Source organism: Orcinus orca, chromosome 15 (genome assembly GCF_937001465.1).
Source record: "Orcinus orca chromosome 15, mOrcOrc1.1, whole genome shotgun sequence".
Lineage (NCBI taxonomy): Eukaryota > Metazoa > Chordata > Mammalia > Artiodactyla > Delphinidae > Orcinus > Orcinus orca.
This window is the reverse complement of record NC_064573.1, coordinates 80,036,100-80,052,267: the sequence shown is the minus strand read 5'-3', so window position 1 is coordinate 80,052,267 and position 16,168 is coordinate 80,036,100. Positions and strand designations below refer to the sequence as shown.

The window sequence follows — 16,168 nt, the reverse complement described above, 5'->3', positions numbered from 1 at the left end:
TCCTAACATGGGAAAGGAAATAGCCACCAAGTCCAGGAAGCACAGAGAGTCCCAGGCAGGATAAACCCAAGGAGAAACACGCCAAGCCACATAGTAATCAAATTGACAAAAATTAAAGACAAAGAAAAATTATTAAAAGCAACAAGAGAAAAATGACAAATAACATACAAGGGAACTCCCATTAGGTTAATCATTGATTTCTCAGCAGAAACTCTACAAGCCAGAAGGGAGTGACACAATATATTTAAAGTGATGAAAGGGAAGAACCTACAACCAAGGTTACTCTACCTGGCAAGGATCTCATTCAGATTCGATGGAGAAATCAAAAGCTTTACAGACAAGCAAAAGCTAAGAGAATTCAGCACCACCAAACCAGCTCTACAACAAATGCTAAAGGAACTTCTCTAAGTGGGAAACATAAGAGAAGAAAAGGACCTACAAAAACAAACCCAAAACAATTAAGAGAATGGTAATAGGAACATACATATCAATAATTACCTTAAATGTGAATGGATTAAATGCTCCAACTAAAGGACACAGGCTCACTGAATGGATACAAAAACAAGACCAATATCTATGCTGTCTATAAGAGACCCACTTCAGACCTAGGGACACATACAGACTGAAAGTGAGGGAATGGAAAAAGATATTCCATGCAAATGGAAATGAAAAGAAAGCTGGAGTAGCAATACTCATATCAGACAAAATAGACTTTAAAATAAAGAATGTTACAAGAGACAAGGAAGAACACTACATAATGATCAAAGGATCGATCCAAGAAGATATAACAATTATAAATACATATGCACCCAACATAGGAGCACCTTAATACATAAGGCAAATGCTAACAGCTATAAAAGAGGAAATCGACAGTAACACAATAATAGTGGGGGACTTTAACACCTCACTTACACCAATGGACAGATCATCCAGACAGAAAATTAATAAGGAAACACAAGCTTTAAATGACACAAAGACCAGATAGATTTAATTGATATTTATAGAACATTCCACCTAAAAGTGGCAGAATACACTTTCTTCTCAAGTGCACATGGAACATCCTCCAGGATAGATCACATCTTGGGTCACAAATCAAGCCTCGGTAAATTTAAGAAAATTGAAATCATATCAAGCACCTTTTCTGACTACAATGCTATGAGATTAAAAATCAATTACAGGGGGAAAAACGTAGAAAACACAAACACATGGAGGCTGAACAGTATGTTACTAAATAACCAAGAGATCACTGATGAAATCAAAGGGGAAATAAAAAAATACCTAGAGACAAATGACAATGAAAAGATGACAATCCAAATCCTGTGGCATGCAGCAAAAGCAGTTCTAAGAGGGAATTTTATAGCAATAAAATCCTACCTCAAGAAACAAGGAAAATGTCAAATAATCTAATCTTACACCTAAAGGAACTAGAGAAAGAAGAACAAACAAAACCCAAAGTTAGTAGAAGGAAAGAAATCATAAAGATGAGAGCAGAAATAAATGAAATGGAAACAAAACAATAGAAAAAAAATCATTATGAATAACAATGAATGTTAAGGAGGGGATATCTTTCCCTTCGATGAGACCTGTACAGTCTGAGTTAGGAGGGGAAAATGTAGCCTAGCCCACTCATGCTCAGTGGCCCTCGCTGTAAGTCTGTGACTCAGGGAAGGGGGTTACCTGATTCCCAACTGGCCCCCCAGGGCCTGGGTCCATACCCAGTACCCAGAAGGTGCCAAGCAAAGACTTGCTGAAGTCCAGTGGGCTGCATTCTCTGCTGTGTAGCAGATGGTTCTGGTTCCCAATTTGTAAGGAATAGTGTAATATCTTTAAAACCAAAGCTGCATGAGAATGGTTCTTTTGAGGACTAGCCCTTGACCATTGGCAGGAGCCAGAAGTAAAATAGGCCTCGGCAAAGATCCATTTATTGATACAAAGCAAATGAGGAAAACAGTCTCTTTAGAACATGGAAATGCTAAAAACAATCCAGGTGAGCTGACTGAAAAATCCCACTATAAAAAGGCAATGTTCACAGTATAAGGAGACACATGGATGGATCCCAGATATACTGAGTGAAAGAAGCCACACTGAAAAGAATATGACATATGTATTTATGTGACGTTCTGGAAAAGACAAACTACAGGAGCATAGATCAGTGTTGTTCCCCAGGGGCAAGGGGAAAGGTCTGACTACAGAGGGACCCCATGGAAGTTTGGGGATGATGGGAATATGTGTACTGACCTTGATGGTGGCAGTGGTTGCCTGGCTAAGCTCACGGAACTGTACACTTTCTAAAGGGGATGTATGTACGCTACATCTTAATTTAAATTTTTTCAAAAATCTTTTCTTAAAAAAGTCTTGATATGTGTATTAAGCAAAGAAAAAAACAGAGCATGAGTAGAGTGACTTCTGTGATGCTGATGACAGTGTTGATCTAGACAAAATGGTGCCCAGGAACTAGCCATTAATCCAGTCCCCTGTGACTATTATTATGAATTTCAGGGCTTCCTATAGCCCAAGGTGACAGCAGAAGTGATTTGGGGAATTCCCAATTTAATTTCGCTTCTTTAGGAAAAGAAGAGATAAAGAGCAGGGAGCAGGCCAACTGAGTCCAACTTCTGCTCCCAGCCCACTGATGTAAGCTTGGGCATGTCTCCTCCTTAAAACCTGGATCCTTGTCTGTAAAGTGGGGATTAAAACAGTTGTGTAGCTCCAGGAATTCAATTAGCTATAATAATGCATGTCAAGCACTTAGCACTGAGTCTGGTGCAGGTCAAGTGCTCAGCAAGTGGTAGTAGCGGCTGATGGAACAATACTGTCACATGTTAGCATCACTATTAAGGGTTACTTGGGGGGTACTCACTGGTTTTCTTTGCCTCTGCTTAGGGCATGCAAGCTCGGCTACCGGGGAACAAACTGGAAAGCTGACTGAATTTACGTCTAACCTGGCGTGGGATTTTGCAGTCAAAGAAGGGTTCCGGGTTTTCAAGGAGATGCCAGCCACCAAACCGTTAACAAGGTCCCACCACACACGGGCCAGGCCACAGTCCCTGCCGAGGACCCCAGGCATGAGGAGTTATGTCACCTCGACAGACTCTTCCCCAGCTCATGTCTCAAAGGGAGCTCTGGTCTTCTCTCCAGAAGGCCTTTCCCCACCAGTCAGGGAGCTGTATCAACGGCTGAAGCAGTCTATGGAGCGGCATGTGTACCCCGCTGAGCCAGAGCTGCAGCATCACCAGACCTCAGCCGAGAAGTGGACCCCTTCCCCACTGGTCGAAGATCTCAAGGTAAAGCAGCGTTTCGAGATGTGGGGAGACCTCGTTAGCAAGGCCCAACCTCAGCTCGTACACCGGCCACATCTGTTCCCGCCCAGTCAGTGAAGAGATGGGGGGGCCGAGTTGAATGATCTCCGCTTTCCACCATCATTAGAAAGAGCCAGCTCTAGATCACTCAGTTTCACTTCATTTCTCTTTCTGTGTGACCGCGTCTCGGCCTCATACTCAGCCAGGCAGAGGAATGCCGTGTCTGTGGTTTATAACTCTGAGGCAGGTGGGCTCATTTTATGCATATCTGAATCTCGTAAATTTGAAACAAAATGATATAAATTGCATCAGTTAAATAAGGCTCTCTTTAAAGAGTCCCTAACATCAAAGTTAAAGGGCCAGTATGAACTGTGTTTATGCTCTTGACACACAGTGACACCACTTTAGCTGATAACGGAAATACCTGCTGTTCTTTTTCAGGATTAGTCTTGGCTTGCGTTAGTTCTTAAGTTATTTGAGGTCTTCAGGAGCACATATTCTGCCTGTGATGCAACCATCACCTACTTTAAAAGAAATAGCGTTATCTCTTTTTTCCTAGTTACAAACCTATCGCAAAGTAACCAGAGCTCAAACATGGCAAGAGTAGAAAGAGTTCATGACATAGAAAGAGTTCATGACATAGAAAGAGTTCTCTAGAATTCCCTGCCCTCTGAGCTAATCAGTGTCAACAATTTGGTTTATTAGCCTCCCAGCTCTGTTCTCCTGTAACATATTAATATATATTATTATTATTCCTGTTGTAATGAAATTGTTTTATACATTTGAATCTCCGACTTGCTTATGTTATTTGATGATGTATCACCTTCCCACGTCGGCTCCTGGAGATGGACCCCTGAGAGGACCACACTGCAGGTGCACCATAATTTGTCTACCCTGCCCCTGGCTGAAGGACACTGTGGGGATCTCAGTCTAGGTCACTCCAGGTCACTTAAGCAGCAGAGTTAGCAGCTAGCTGCTAACATGGACAGGGAGGCTGAAGAGCCACCTGAAGGAGCCAGTAGACGCCAAGGGAAGGCTGGCTGCAGGGAGCGTGGCCAAGGCTGTCACTAGGGCAGCAACCGGGAGGTCTCTGCTGGGTGCTTCCTCAGGACTCCAGGATTGAGGTGGGAATTTTCAGCCAGTCAGGTGTAGGTCCCATGCTCGTGCCTTGATGCCACCGAAATTTATACAGTGAGAGAGCACCCCAGAATAAGAAGGTGTTGGGGGACTTCCCTGGCGGTCCAGTGGTTAAGACTTTGCCTTCCAATGCAGGGGGTGTGAGTTCAATCCCTGGTCAGGGAGCTAGGATCCAACATGCCTCCTGACCAAAAACCAAAACATAAAGAAAACACCAGAAGCAATGTTGTAACAAATTCAATAAAGACTTTAAGAATGGTCCACATCAAAAAAATCTTAAAAAAAAAAAAAAGTGGTTTGGATCCTGTGCAAGGAAGGTACATTGAATGCTCTTACATGCTTCTGTGTCCATTTACTGTTTCTACAGCATCATTTATTTGAAGTAAAAATACTGGTCTAAGAATGAGGCCATTTTGAGTTTCAATAAATATTGCCAAATTTTCATCAGAAAGGTGCTTACCGATCTGTGCTCCCATTGTTACTGCGTGAAATGCCCTATCCCCCACCTACTGGCCTGCACACTTAATCCTCGCCTGTATGATGTACCTATGGAGTGCACAGAAGCATCGGAAAAGCAGACACTCATGTCGCAAACATCTCTAGTCTCTAAAATGAATGCATGGGAAAAACCTAGATTAGGGTACATTCTACTTGTGGTCATACCTAAGTGGGAACCATAAGGACAACTAAGATTTTGGGGGAGTGTGGTGAAATTATGTCTCGTGGCTTTTATCCAAAGTGTCATTACTACCCATAAATGAGAAGTATTTGACTTTTACACAGCACCTCACAAATCCTGTGAGGTGAGCATTAAGAACCTCAATTTAAAGATAAGGAATTGAATTTGTCCAGGGACACAGCTAGAAATAATAGCACCTGGACTCAATCCAGCTCTTCTGGGCCCAAATCTGTGGGTTTTCCCCTCCCACAAGGAGATGGTTAATCTACTCCCTTACTCTCCCTGCTCTCGGAACTCCCTTGCTTCCCCTCCTACTTTCCCCTTCCCTTCCTGATTCATTTGTCCAGTTAATCTGTCCTTCTTTTCTCCTTGGTTGCTGCACTCTGAGCTAATTAGCTTAACACAGCAATGAGTGTATGTGCTGATTCTAGAAGTACATGTCCTAGAGCCCAGGCCCAATGTAATGGAAAAGCCAGCCAGCTGGTCACCTCCCAGTGCGAAGACTATCCATCATCACGAATATTTAGCGCAGCCCCCAGCTTCTGAGTCCAGCGCTTTATATTCTGTGTGTTACCTCATTTCATCTCCCCAGCCGCCCAGTGAGGTGGGTGTTGTGGGACTGGTTGGCTGCCTAGAGACTCTTCCCCTTTCTTTGGGTAGCAGCACCCCAGTTTCATTTGGGGGCCTCCCTCCCCACCTTTGGACACAGTCTGGCAGAGCTGTCAGTCCACGTGCCAACCCAACCCCCCTGGCCAGGAAGTGGGCATGTTGAGCCAGCTAGGCCAGCCGGGCTGGCCCTTCCTGCAACTCAAAGAGTAAACGGTGTTTTCAAGAGAGAAAACAGCTGGCCTCACTCATTGCACAGCAGGAGTGCAGAGTGTCTGTCCTAAGCTGTGCTGCCTGGGCTACTGTCCATTTCTGAGCCTCCTCTAATCTGAGCTCCTGATAACCTTCCCATGCGGTTCCTTTTTCCCATCAGTTAGTCACCATCCACTCCTACTGCTCACTCAGTAGCCGTGACTGATAGCGAGGGTGGTGACATCCCGTTTCACGGGTGAGGAAACTGCCACGTGGAGCTCTCCAGTATCTTGCCCAAGGTCTCCCAGCAGCTGTGGTGGGGCAGGGTCTGAACCAAGCAGTGGGACTCGGGGCCTGGGCTCCCAACCCCCAAGCTAGACTTCCTAGTTTCCATGTTGGGAGCTACGTTCAGAAACCCAGAGTTACTTTCCCAGGAACAAAGTTGTGCCTCATAAAGGAAGCTGGATCAGGGGATGTCCTTAGGCACCTCATCAAAGCAGCTGAGGCTGCCGCCAACTGTCCTAGGCTGGTTCCCCGCAGGCTCACTAAAGGACCCTTCACTCTTTTGTGCTCATGGAGTGAGTTCTAAGCTGCGTCGTGGCGACAGTAGTGATGCTAACAGTGATGGAGGTGGTGTACGTAGGGCGCCTGGGATGCGGGTATCAGGGAAGTGAACTGATTGCCATGGTCACTGTTAGGACTGGGCTATCTCCAGGCGCCCTCATATTCTCCTCCCACAGATCTGCAGGGTTTGTATCCAGCCCGATGGTTTGGACTGGCCTCGTTATTTTCCGCGGGACAAAATAAAATGAAATCACCGTCTGTGGATCCCTGACTTCTTTTTCCTGTGATAGGAGAAAGCCAAGGCCGAAGGACTTTGGAACGTTTTTCTACCAGTGGAGACTGATCCCGAGAAAAAATACGGAGCAGGGCTGACCAACGTAGAGTACGCACATTTGTGTGAGGTCATGGGCACATCTCTGTACGCTCCTGAGGTACCTTCTTTAATGTCCTTCTCAGTGTGGGAGGAAATCCTCATCTTCCACACGAGTTCAGCCACCCTCCTGGGCCGATGGGGTTCCCTGCAGCTGTACTGGACCCAGGAGCACTGATGCAAACTCAGACTTCTTATGGGGGAGGACACTGTGGGCAGGTGGCTGGAGCCACAGCAAGAAAGCAGCTTGGGGTGGGCATCTACTCGGGAAGTTAGGGCCCAGGTGAGCACGGCCTGGCTGGCTTCCATGGGCCCCAGCCCACCAGCTCCAGTCTCCTTTCTCTCCCCCAAGGAGCTCCGTGGTTGAGCTTCAGGGGCTCTGAGCTGCTATATTCAGAATGTCGTGGGTCTTTGCATTTCCTTGGGGAGAGGAAGGACTTTCACGAGGGTGTCAGAGGGCCTGTGACTTGGAAGGAGCCCGGGTCCATGCTTCTGGGGTGTTTGAAGTTTTGAATATGGATGTGGGAGTCACCCTTCTGCTTTTTCTCCTTTCCAGATCTTTAAATGTTCTGCTCCAGACACAGGGAACGTGGAGCTTCTGGTGCGATACGGCACCGAGGAGCAGAAGGCCCGCTGGCTGATTCCGTTGCTGGAGGGAGAGGCCCGCTCCTGTTTTGCTATGACCGAGCCCCAGGTACCTTGCTTGGGTCACCCACAGGTACCCCTTCTCATCAGGCCAGACCCTCGCGTGAGCCCATCTGCACTCTGCCATCAGGGACTGCAGGACCAGCTCTAATCAGAATGTGCTGTCGTTCAGGTTGCCTTCTCAGATGCCACCAACATTGAGTCTTCCATCCAAGAGGAGGATGGCTTCTATGTCATAAATGGTCACAAATGGTGGATCTCAGGTATTTGGCCTGAAATTCATTTTTCAATCACGCTTATGTGGGTCTGCATTGATAAGCATGTCTTCTCTGCCCGGCTGTTGTCTGAGAAACTGGGGGAGGGACTAGCTTCATTTCCATTTGATGCAAAGGAGATTCTGTATCTGTTCTCAGAAAAGGCAGCAAACCCTGGGGGAACCAGAGGTTCTACGTGGGTTACCAGGTGACCCCACGTGACAGTTCCAGGAACCTCTGCTTCACTCCCCTCTCTTGGTTCTGCTGTGGGCATCTCCCTTTGGAAAGGCAGGAGGTCACTTCCTTGGTGGCTCCTCCGTGCTGTGAGGTCAGGTGTGCCTCAGCAGAAGGGCTGGTCATAATCCTGTTGTTCACCAGGCGTTAACTCTGCAGGGCTCTCCATACGTGCTGAGTCCGCACCCCTCCCCTGAAGGTCCGTGTTATTATCCCCATGTTACAGAGAAGGAAACTAGGACGGAGAAGTGACTTGAGTCACTTGCCTAAGGTACTTGCCCCCCACTAGCAAGTAGGGAACCCAGAGTTCAAGGCTGGCCTGATTCTGAAGCCTGTGTCCAAAGCCATCATGTTCCACTGCCTGTGGGAACAAAGCAGAACAGGCTGCCAGTAATAAAGTAGCAGTTTTCAGCTTCTTGTCTCCAAACTCTATTTTCAACTTGACTTGGTGCTTTAAAAAAAAAACTGCTCTTAGGATGTTGGATTCCTTCCTCACTGGGACAGAAACCAATTGCTTTTACTGCTGGTCAAGGGCCTGCACGTCCTCATCTGATCATGTGAAGTCTTAAAGGACCCTCTCTCTTCACTGGCTTCAGCTTCCCTGGGCCAGGACTGCGTGTGTAAGGAAATCTGATGGCCCTCGCGTCAGATGATGGGGTCTCTCTCTTTTCCTGGCAGGCATCCTGGATCCTCGCTGCCAACTCTGCGTGTTTATGGGAAAAACAGACCCACATGCCCCACGCCACCAGCAGCAGTCCATGCTCTTGGTTCCCATGGATACCCTGGGGATAAAAATCATCCGGCCTCTGACGGTATATGGGCTGGAGGACGCACCAGGTTGGCCCCCCAGGAGCAGCTCGCCTCTCTGTGTGGGTCTGGGCCTGGGGAAAAGGCTTTGGGCAGCACTTCCACTGCAGGAAGTAACACCTGTAAGGGTATGATGACATTTGGAAGGCTATGTGCTCCTGCATTTCAATTCCATCCATGAGTATCAACCATGCAGGCAAATTTCAGACAGGCATTTATCCCTTTATTTTTTTTCTCTTCCATCCTTAGAAGATAAGCCGGACTCTGTGAGGTAAGGAGGCCACAGAGGACAGAGCAGGAGGCAGGAAGTGCCCTCCAGACCTTCTCTTCTAGACCCCAGGGTGGACAGCCGACCTCCAGGCCTGGAAGTCCTCTCACAGGGGCTCTTTCCCTCTGCTGATGATGTTCACATTCTGCCTTGGGTGTTTCTGTAGGATCACTACATTGTTAGAGTCACATACCGCTAAGGAGATTCAGCCCAAGTTAGAGTCATGTTTTATAAAAGGAATGCCAGACTATTCATTTGATATTATAAATCAGTGATTTATTTCCCATCTTTAATAGACTCCTTCCTTCCCTCCCTGTTCAACATGTTCAACCACGTTCCAGTTAGAAGGCTACAAAAGGGCAGGAGATGAGATAAACTCACTGCCAGCAGATGAGATAAACACATCTGAGGAAAACAAGTTAGGCAGATGGCTCGGGGGTACCCTTTGGGTCTTTCAGGTGGCCACGGCGAAGTCCTGTTTGAGCAGGTGTGCGTGCCCAAGGAGAACATGGTCCTGGGCCCTGGCAGGGGCTTCGAGATCGCCCAGGGCCGACTGGGTCCTGGCAGGATCCATCACTGCATGTGGCTGATCGGGTACTCCGAGAGAGCGCTGGCGCTCACGAAGGCCCGAGTGAGTACTTCCCTTTGCGACTGTCTCTGTACCAGAACGACCCATCTGTTTTCCTATCAAACTTCAAATCCTAACTGTTTTCTGAGAGCAGACTTAGCAGGTGAAGCAAGGTGATATTCTTTACAAGAAGCTGTGTCCCTGTCTTTGCTTTGCATCTGCTACTTTGCTAAAGTTTCAAATTCAGAGCAGAATGGGCCTCACTCTGTCGAGGTGACCAGAAGGAAAAGGCCAGGCTCTGTAGCAGCAGTGGGCAAGGTTCCAAGGTCCACAGGGTCATGGTCTACTGATGACCATTCCTGCTACCAGGTCATCTTTAAAAATCAGATACCAGGGAGAACCTAGGGTTCTAGCGTTCAGCCTTGCGCCATCCTCCTCCCCAAGCACATCCAAAACTTTATTCTTCTTTGACCCCCTCAAGGGTTGCAAGCCCACACAAAAGAAAGCTGTTGCTGGCAGTGGTAATTCAGATTGGTGATATCAATTTCACAGAGATGAAGCAAACCCAAGCCTCCAAAATATCTCACAAAACACTGTCCAAAGAACAGAGATGGTCCGGTGTGCACAGATTACTGAGCAAACCTGAGATTCAAGCTTTTTAGTTGAGACTGACTAGTTTTTTGGGTTTTGGTTTTTTTTTTTTTTTTTTTTTAAAGAAAATGCTCCTTTCTTAAGAGCTCAGCTATAGTCTCCAGTCCCATCCTGCAGAGCAGTTTGACTGTACGTGTCAGAAGTCTTAGAAGGTACCATAGTATTGACGTGGCCATTCCACTCATAGGACTTGGTCTCAAGAGAGTAATTAGATTTAATACTAGGAGGTTCACCACAGCCATGACTATAATACGTTGGAAACAACCTATAAGGCTAACAGCTGGGGCCTGGTCAGATAATCCTGGTTATGGGCATGCAGTGAAATTCCAAAATGATGCTGTAGAAATCTATTTCTTGATATATAGAGAGATACTCTTAATGAAAAAAAAAAAGGCATGCTACAGAGCATTATAAAGAGTATGACTCCATATTTTTGTAAAAACTGCATATGTATGTTTATGCATACAAAAAGGTACCACCAAATATTAAGTGTGACTAGATGATGGAATACCAGGTGTTTATGTTTTTTCTTTTTTTTTTTGGTCTGAAAATGGATACATTTTCTGCCATGAGTAATATTATTTGTGTCATTAACTGTTTTTAGTTTTAAAAAGGGGGGGGGTGGCGGATAGGTCCCTTATAAGTTTTTTTTTGTTTGTTTGTTTGTTTGTTTTTTTAGATGTTGGGGGTAGGAGTTTATTAATTTATTAATTTATTTTTGCTGTGCTGGGTCTTCGTTTCTGTGCGAGGGCTTTCTCTAGTTGTGGCAAGCGGGGGCCACTCTTCATCGCGGTGCGTGGGCCTCTCACTGTTGCGGCCCCTCTTGTTGCAGAGCACAGGCTCCAGACGCACAGGCTCAGTAGTTGTGGCTCACGGGCTTAGTTGCTCCGCGGCATGTGGGATCTTCCCAGACCAGGGCTCGAACCCGTGTCCCCTGCATTAGCAGGCAGATTCTCAACCACTGCGCCACCAGGGAAGCCCCCCTTATAAGTTTTTCTGATTGCTTGTAACTTTCAAAGACTGTAGAATCCCCAGTGCAATAACAGTTGCCTGAGAGGGGGGTCTGGCACCCAGACTTTGCTCCTGAGGGCACCCCAGGACATGAAGCAGGCCCTGCTGTCAGCAGAGGGCGCCCTCCCCTGCCTGTGTGAGGTGCCCACAGTCACTGCCTAGTTCCCAGAGTAGCCCTGGGCCAGAGGCAGCTCAGATCAAGCACTGTCCCTGCCTGGCAGCCGAGCCTGCCCAGAAGGAGCGGAATGGATGGAGTAAAGGGGTTCCTGGAGGTAATTTGTGCAGCCACCACGTTGACTAGCTCCACGGTGCCCACGAACGTTGTCTGCTTCTGGCTTTTCTCCCTGGGAGTTTCCAGTGGCTGGAGAGCTGGCAAAGTGGCACCTGAACTGCACAGTCCCACTTCTGCCCCCCTTCCCCTCCAGCCCTCTCCTGTGTGCTTCCACCCACCTCCTCTGCAGGGCACAGCCCCATGCCTCCCATCCTGTCTCCTGTGTCCACAGGCGAAGTCCCGCATGGCCTTCGGGAAGCCTCTGGTAGAGCAGGGCACGGTCCTGGCAGACATTGCCCAGTCCCGAGTGGAGATCGAGCAGGCCCGGCTGCTGGTGCTGAAAGCTGCCCATGTCATGGACGTGGCGGGAAGTAAGGTAGAGGGCCGAGGGGCCTCACAGAGGTCCTGATGTCGCAGTGAGGGACGCAGGCCCGGGAATCTCTAGATGCTGACTCTTCCCTCCCCACTCAGCAAACCATGGAGAAAGCACTTGGCTCCTTGACATAAATAAGTTTGCTTCAACTCTCCTTGGGACTACTTGGGCAGCTTTTCAAAAATGGAAAACGTACAATAAAAGAGGACTGAACTTTCTGTCTTACTGACTCAGTGACCTTCTGGGTTCAAGACAGTGGACCTGATAGGGCCCCAGGGCCCCAGCCTGAGCTACGGCCCCACCCGGACTTCCGGGCGTCCAGCAAACTAAGAGTAAGCCATGGAGTTAGCCAGAGGAGAAGCTTTATTTTCAAGTGTGACATTATTCTTTAAATGGCTCTTTTTGAGGGCCTCTAACAGCCAGGTACAATGCCATGCTGACCCCTGCCTTCTCCATCTCTCCATGGGGCCTCCACCCCTTAGCCGAGAGGCCTCGGTAGCAGTGGGTTGACCCAGGCTCAAGTTCCCTGTTTCTTGGCAATCTAGTGCCGGGTATGAGGGCTCTCGGGGGCTTCGATTAAAATCCCAGACCGAGGGCAGATCGTTGCCGCTCAATTCCCCAGAGTCCTGGCTGGCCTTGTTCCACTTACCCTTTGGAAACAGCTGGCCGTGACCCTGAATGAGGCACAAGCCACTCACTACCCTGCCCTGTGTGTGTGCTGGCGATGCTGCCCGTCACCTGGGAAGACACCCTGAGTCTTTCCTTGACCACACAGCCACTCACACCGCACAACACCCCGAGGCCCTTCCTAGTCACCCCGCTGCCCCCTCCACCCCCGTCAGTGCTGGGCAGGGACCACGCACCAGGCAAGGCCTGTGGTCCAGCGGGACCTCAGCTCTCTGTTCTGAGCTATTGTTTCTACTCCTCCCTGTGAAACTGATCGTTCTTCCAAGTGTTCAGCCCTCAGGTCTGCCCTCCTAACCACACCTCGTCCTCCTTGCAGGCTGCAGCTTTGGATATTGCCATGATTAAAATGGGGGCCCCGTCCACGGCCTACCGAGTGACTGATCGTGCTATTCAGGTGAGCACAGACGATGGATCACTGATTCGTTTGAATCATTTACAACAGATGCAAAACTCCCTCTCCTTCAGCTGCCCAACCTTCTGTAAACTAATAGCCGCCCTTTGTCGCACACTCACCACATGTGACTTTCCTTTTCCTCCTCAGAACAACCCTATGAGGGGTTCTATTCCTACCTTCATTTTGAATATGTGGAAACAGAAGCAGAGGAAAGTGAAGTGACTTGTCCAGGGTCACTCAGCTTGAAAGGAGCTGAGCTCAGATTTGGGGAACCTAGGTCCTTCTTTCAGCAGGCCCAGCCTCCTAACCATGCAGGGATTCCTCCTTCCCAAATCTCAATCCCTGGCCCCAACAGAGGGATTTCCCAATGGCAGAAGTCACCTAGCAGAGCAGACCTGGGAGTCTGGCATCCCTGGGATGGCAAGTGCGGCCCCACCTGAAGTCTTCCAGAACATTGTTATCACACAGGTGTCAGGGGACAAGCTTGGGAAGGAGGCTGTTATGAGCCGTTCTGAGATCTTAGGAGCAGGCACTTGTTCCTGGGGCTCTCAGAGACGAGGGCTCACCCAGGGCTTCCTCCCCTCCCGCTCTGTGTCTGCCAGGCCTTCGGAGCAGCAGGGCCGAGCAGCGACTACCCACTGGCTCAGTTCTTCACCAGGGCTCAAGCCCTGCGCTTTGCCGACGGCCCTGATGAGGTGCACAGGGTGGCAGTGGCCAAGATGGAGCTGAAGCGCTGCAGTTAGACCTTTGGGACTGCAGGAGCCAGATCATCTCTGTCAGGCCTGTGGTGCCCAAAACTTTAAATGACGTGCTTTGAAAGACCTGGTATGTGTGATTCTTGCACCCTGCCCGGCAGCTCTGTCCTTCCATCCTTATTGTGAACTCAGCCTTGGTGGGTGCCCACAGAAGACACTTCTGTAAGAAGCCTGGAGTTGCCTGTTTCAGACAAGGAGGGAGGGGATTAGCTGAGAGCTGAGTGGGTTTCAGGATAGAGGGTGGAGAGCTGGTCTTCAGTCCAGGCGCCCGGCTGGGCAGCCAGGCCCCCTTCTCTCTGGCTGTGGCGCATAAGGGCTGTGGGACTCTGCACGAACGTTAGGAGTCCTGCTGGGGGGGGGGGGGTGCCCGTGCTCGCTCGCTGCTCTGTGCCTCCGTACCCCCGCTCCCAGCTGATGGCTGCAGCCGACAGACCCAGGGCGGGAGTGCTCCTGGGAAAAAGGAATGAAACCCCAGCCATGAAGCCACTGCCATCTGATTTTCTTCCTTTGAATGTCCAAAACACAGAACACTGAGGTGTTATTTTGGAAAGGGACTTTGGAAACATGAAAGAACAAGAAAATATACCTCAGAGACATCACAAATGTTCTATGTCATACAAAGAGAATGGAGAATGAAGGCTCACACCTTAGCTCCCCTGTCTCAGTACGTCAGGTGCCTCCTCATACTTGAGTTTACACAAGATCCTGCCCAGTGCATCGGCCCACCCAAATGCATGGGGGACACAGACATGGTGACCCCGGTCGGTCCCAAATCAGCCACCTCACAGCTGCTCATGTAAAGGTCAGCAAAGGACGACGGCTTTCTGGTGTGTGAGGCCCACTCCTCCCTCTGCTCTATAGTCAGAATGTTTGTGGGGAGGGGAGGTGGTGGGCAACATGCAATTACAATTCAGAGGGCAGTACTCTCCCTGCAGAGAAAGGTGGACATACTCATTTGAGGTCTGAGCTCTTCAAGGAATGGGTGTCCCATGAGCCCAGGTGGCAGTCAGAGATAAGCCACTGGCTGTTAGGACCTGGACTGCTAATGTCATGATCTGGGATGATGTGGCCGTCAGCTGCCCATTTCAGGTCAGACCAGATGGGCAGGGACCGTCGTCCCAGCATCTGCTGCGTTGCAGACTTGACCCCCTTGAGGGGACTGCTTTAATGGAGAGAGCGCCCAATAAATTCAGACCCCCCCAGTGAATTGCTGTCAAACCAACTACTCTGGCAAACAACCTTTTGCAAACTCGGGCAGGGTTCTAGCATCCTGACTTCTTGTTTCAAGCCTTAGGAAGGAGGAGGTTTGAAAAAGGAAGTGCTTGGCTGGTGGCCTGCTGTATCACGTGGCCCTCAACTTTGTCAACCTTGCTTGTTAAGTAGTGCAGCGGCAGGGATGAAAATAGAAGCCATGCAGTGGAGCAACCCCACGTCTCCCTCAGATACTGTGCTGCAAAGTGGGGAGGCCCTGGGGCGGCAGAGTGGACACTGCCTGAAGGATGCGAGTCATAGAGATGTGGCCTCCAGCAGCCCCTCATCCAGGGTCTCCCATTCGGTGAAATAATTCCACTCCCCACTGTCAACTGCACCCGAATTCTGGGCCAGGCACTGGTCTCGGCCTTGGGGAATGTGCAAAAAACAGGTCAAGTTGCCATTATAAAGGGGCCCACATCTCAAGTGGGGGATGGTGGTGAGTGTCTGAGACCGTGGTGAGTGACTTGGGTGCTGTGCTGGGTGATTGATGAGTGACGAGGGTGCTGTGGTGGGTGACTGATGAGTGACGTGGGTGCTGTGCTGGGTGACTGATGAGTGACAAGGGTGCTGTGGTGGGTGACTGATGAGTGACCTGGGTGCTGTGCTGGGTGACTAATGAGTGACGAGGGTGCTGTGCTGGGTGACGGATGAGTGACGAGGGTGCTGTGGTGGCTGACTGATGACTGACGAGGGGGCTGTGCTGGGCGACTGCTGAGTGACAAGGGGGCTGTGCTGGGTGACTGCTGAGTGACGAGGGGGCTGTGGTGGGTGACTGCTGAGTGACGAGGGTGCTGTGCTGGGTGACTGAAGAGTGACGAGGGGGCTGTGCTGGGTGACTGATGAGTGACGTGGGTGCTGTGCTGGGTGACTGATGAGTGACGAGGGGGCTGTGCTGGGTGACTGATGAGTGACATGGGTGCTGTGCTGGGTAACTGATGAGTGATGAGGGTGCTGTGCTGGGTGCTGTGCTGGGTGATGAGTGACGTGGGTACTATGCTGGGTGATTGATGAGTGACGACGGTGCTGTGCTGGGTGACTGATGAATGACATCGGTGTTGTGATGGGTGATGAGTGACGTGGGTGCTGTGCTGGGTGATTGATGAGTGACAAGGGTGCTGTGGTGGGTGATTGATGAGTGACGAGGGTGCT

At 49.5% G+C, this 16,168-nt stretch overlaps 1 protein-coding gene across 8 annotated transcripts in view; it reads left to right on the top strand.

Annotated features, from left to right (window-relative positions):
* The window catches only part of ACAD10 (acyl-CoA dehydrogenase family member 10), a 47,657-nt gene extending 33,825 nt beyond the window's left edge, over nt 1-13,832 (top strand). For 4 of the 8 annotated variants that reach the window (XM_004276744.3, XM_033399971.2, XM_049698191.1 and 1 more), the window contains exons 13-21: nt 2,884-3,284; nt 6,768-6,908; nt 7,404-7,541; nt 7,665-7,755; nt 8,659-8,817; nt 9,514-9,686; nt 11,789-11,932; nt 12,933-13,010; nt 13,613-13,832. In XM_004276744.3, coding sequence (XP_004276792.1) covers nt 2,884-3,284; nt 6,768-6,908; nt 7,404-7,541; nt 7,665-7,755; nt 8,659-8,817; nt 9,514-9,686; nt 11,789-11,932; nt 12,933-13,010; nt 13,613-13,753 — 1,466 coding nt within the window. In that variant the 3' untranslated portion in view covers nt 13,754-13,832. Of the gene's footprint in view, nt 1-2,883; nt 3,285-6,767; nt 6,909-7,403; nt 7,542-7,664; nt 7,756-8,658; nt 8,818-9,513; nt 9,687-11,788; nt 12,353-12,932; nt 13,011-13,612 lie in introns of all 8 variants that reach the window. The other 4 variants (XR_007471769.1, XR_007471768.1, XM_049698194.1 and 1 more) reach the window with 4 other exon arrangements.
* The last annotated feature ends 2,336 nt before the right edge of the window (nt 13,833-16,168 follow it).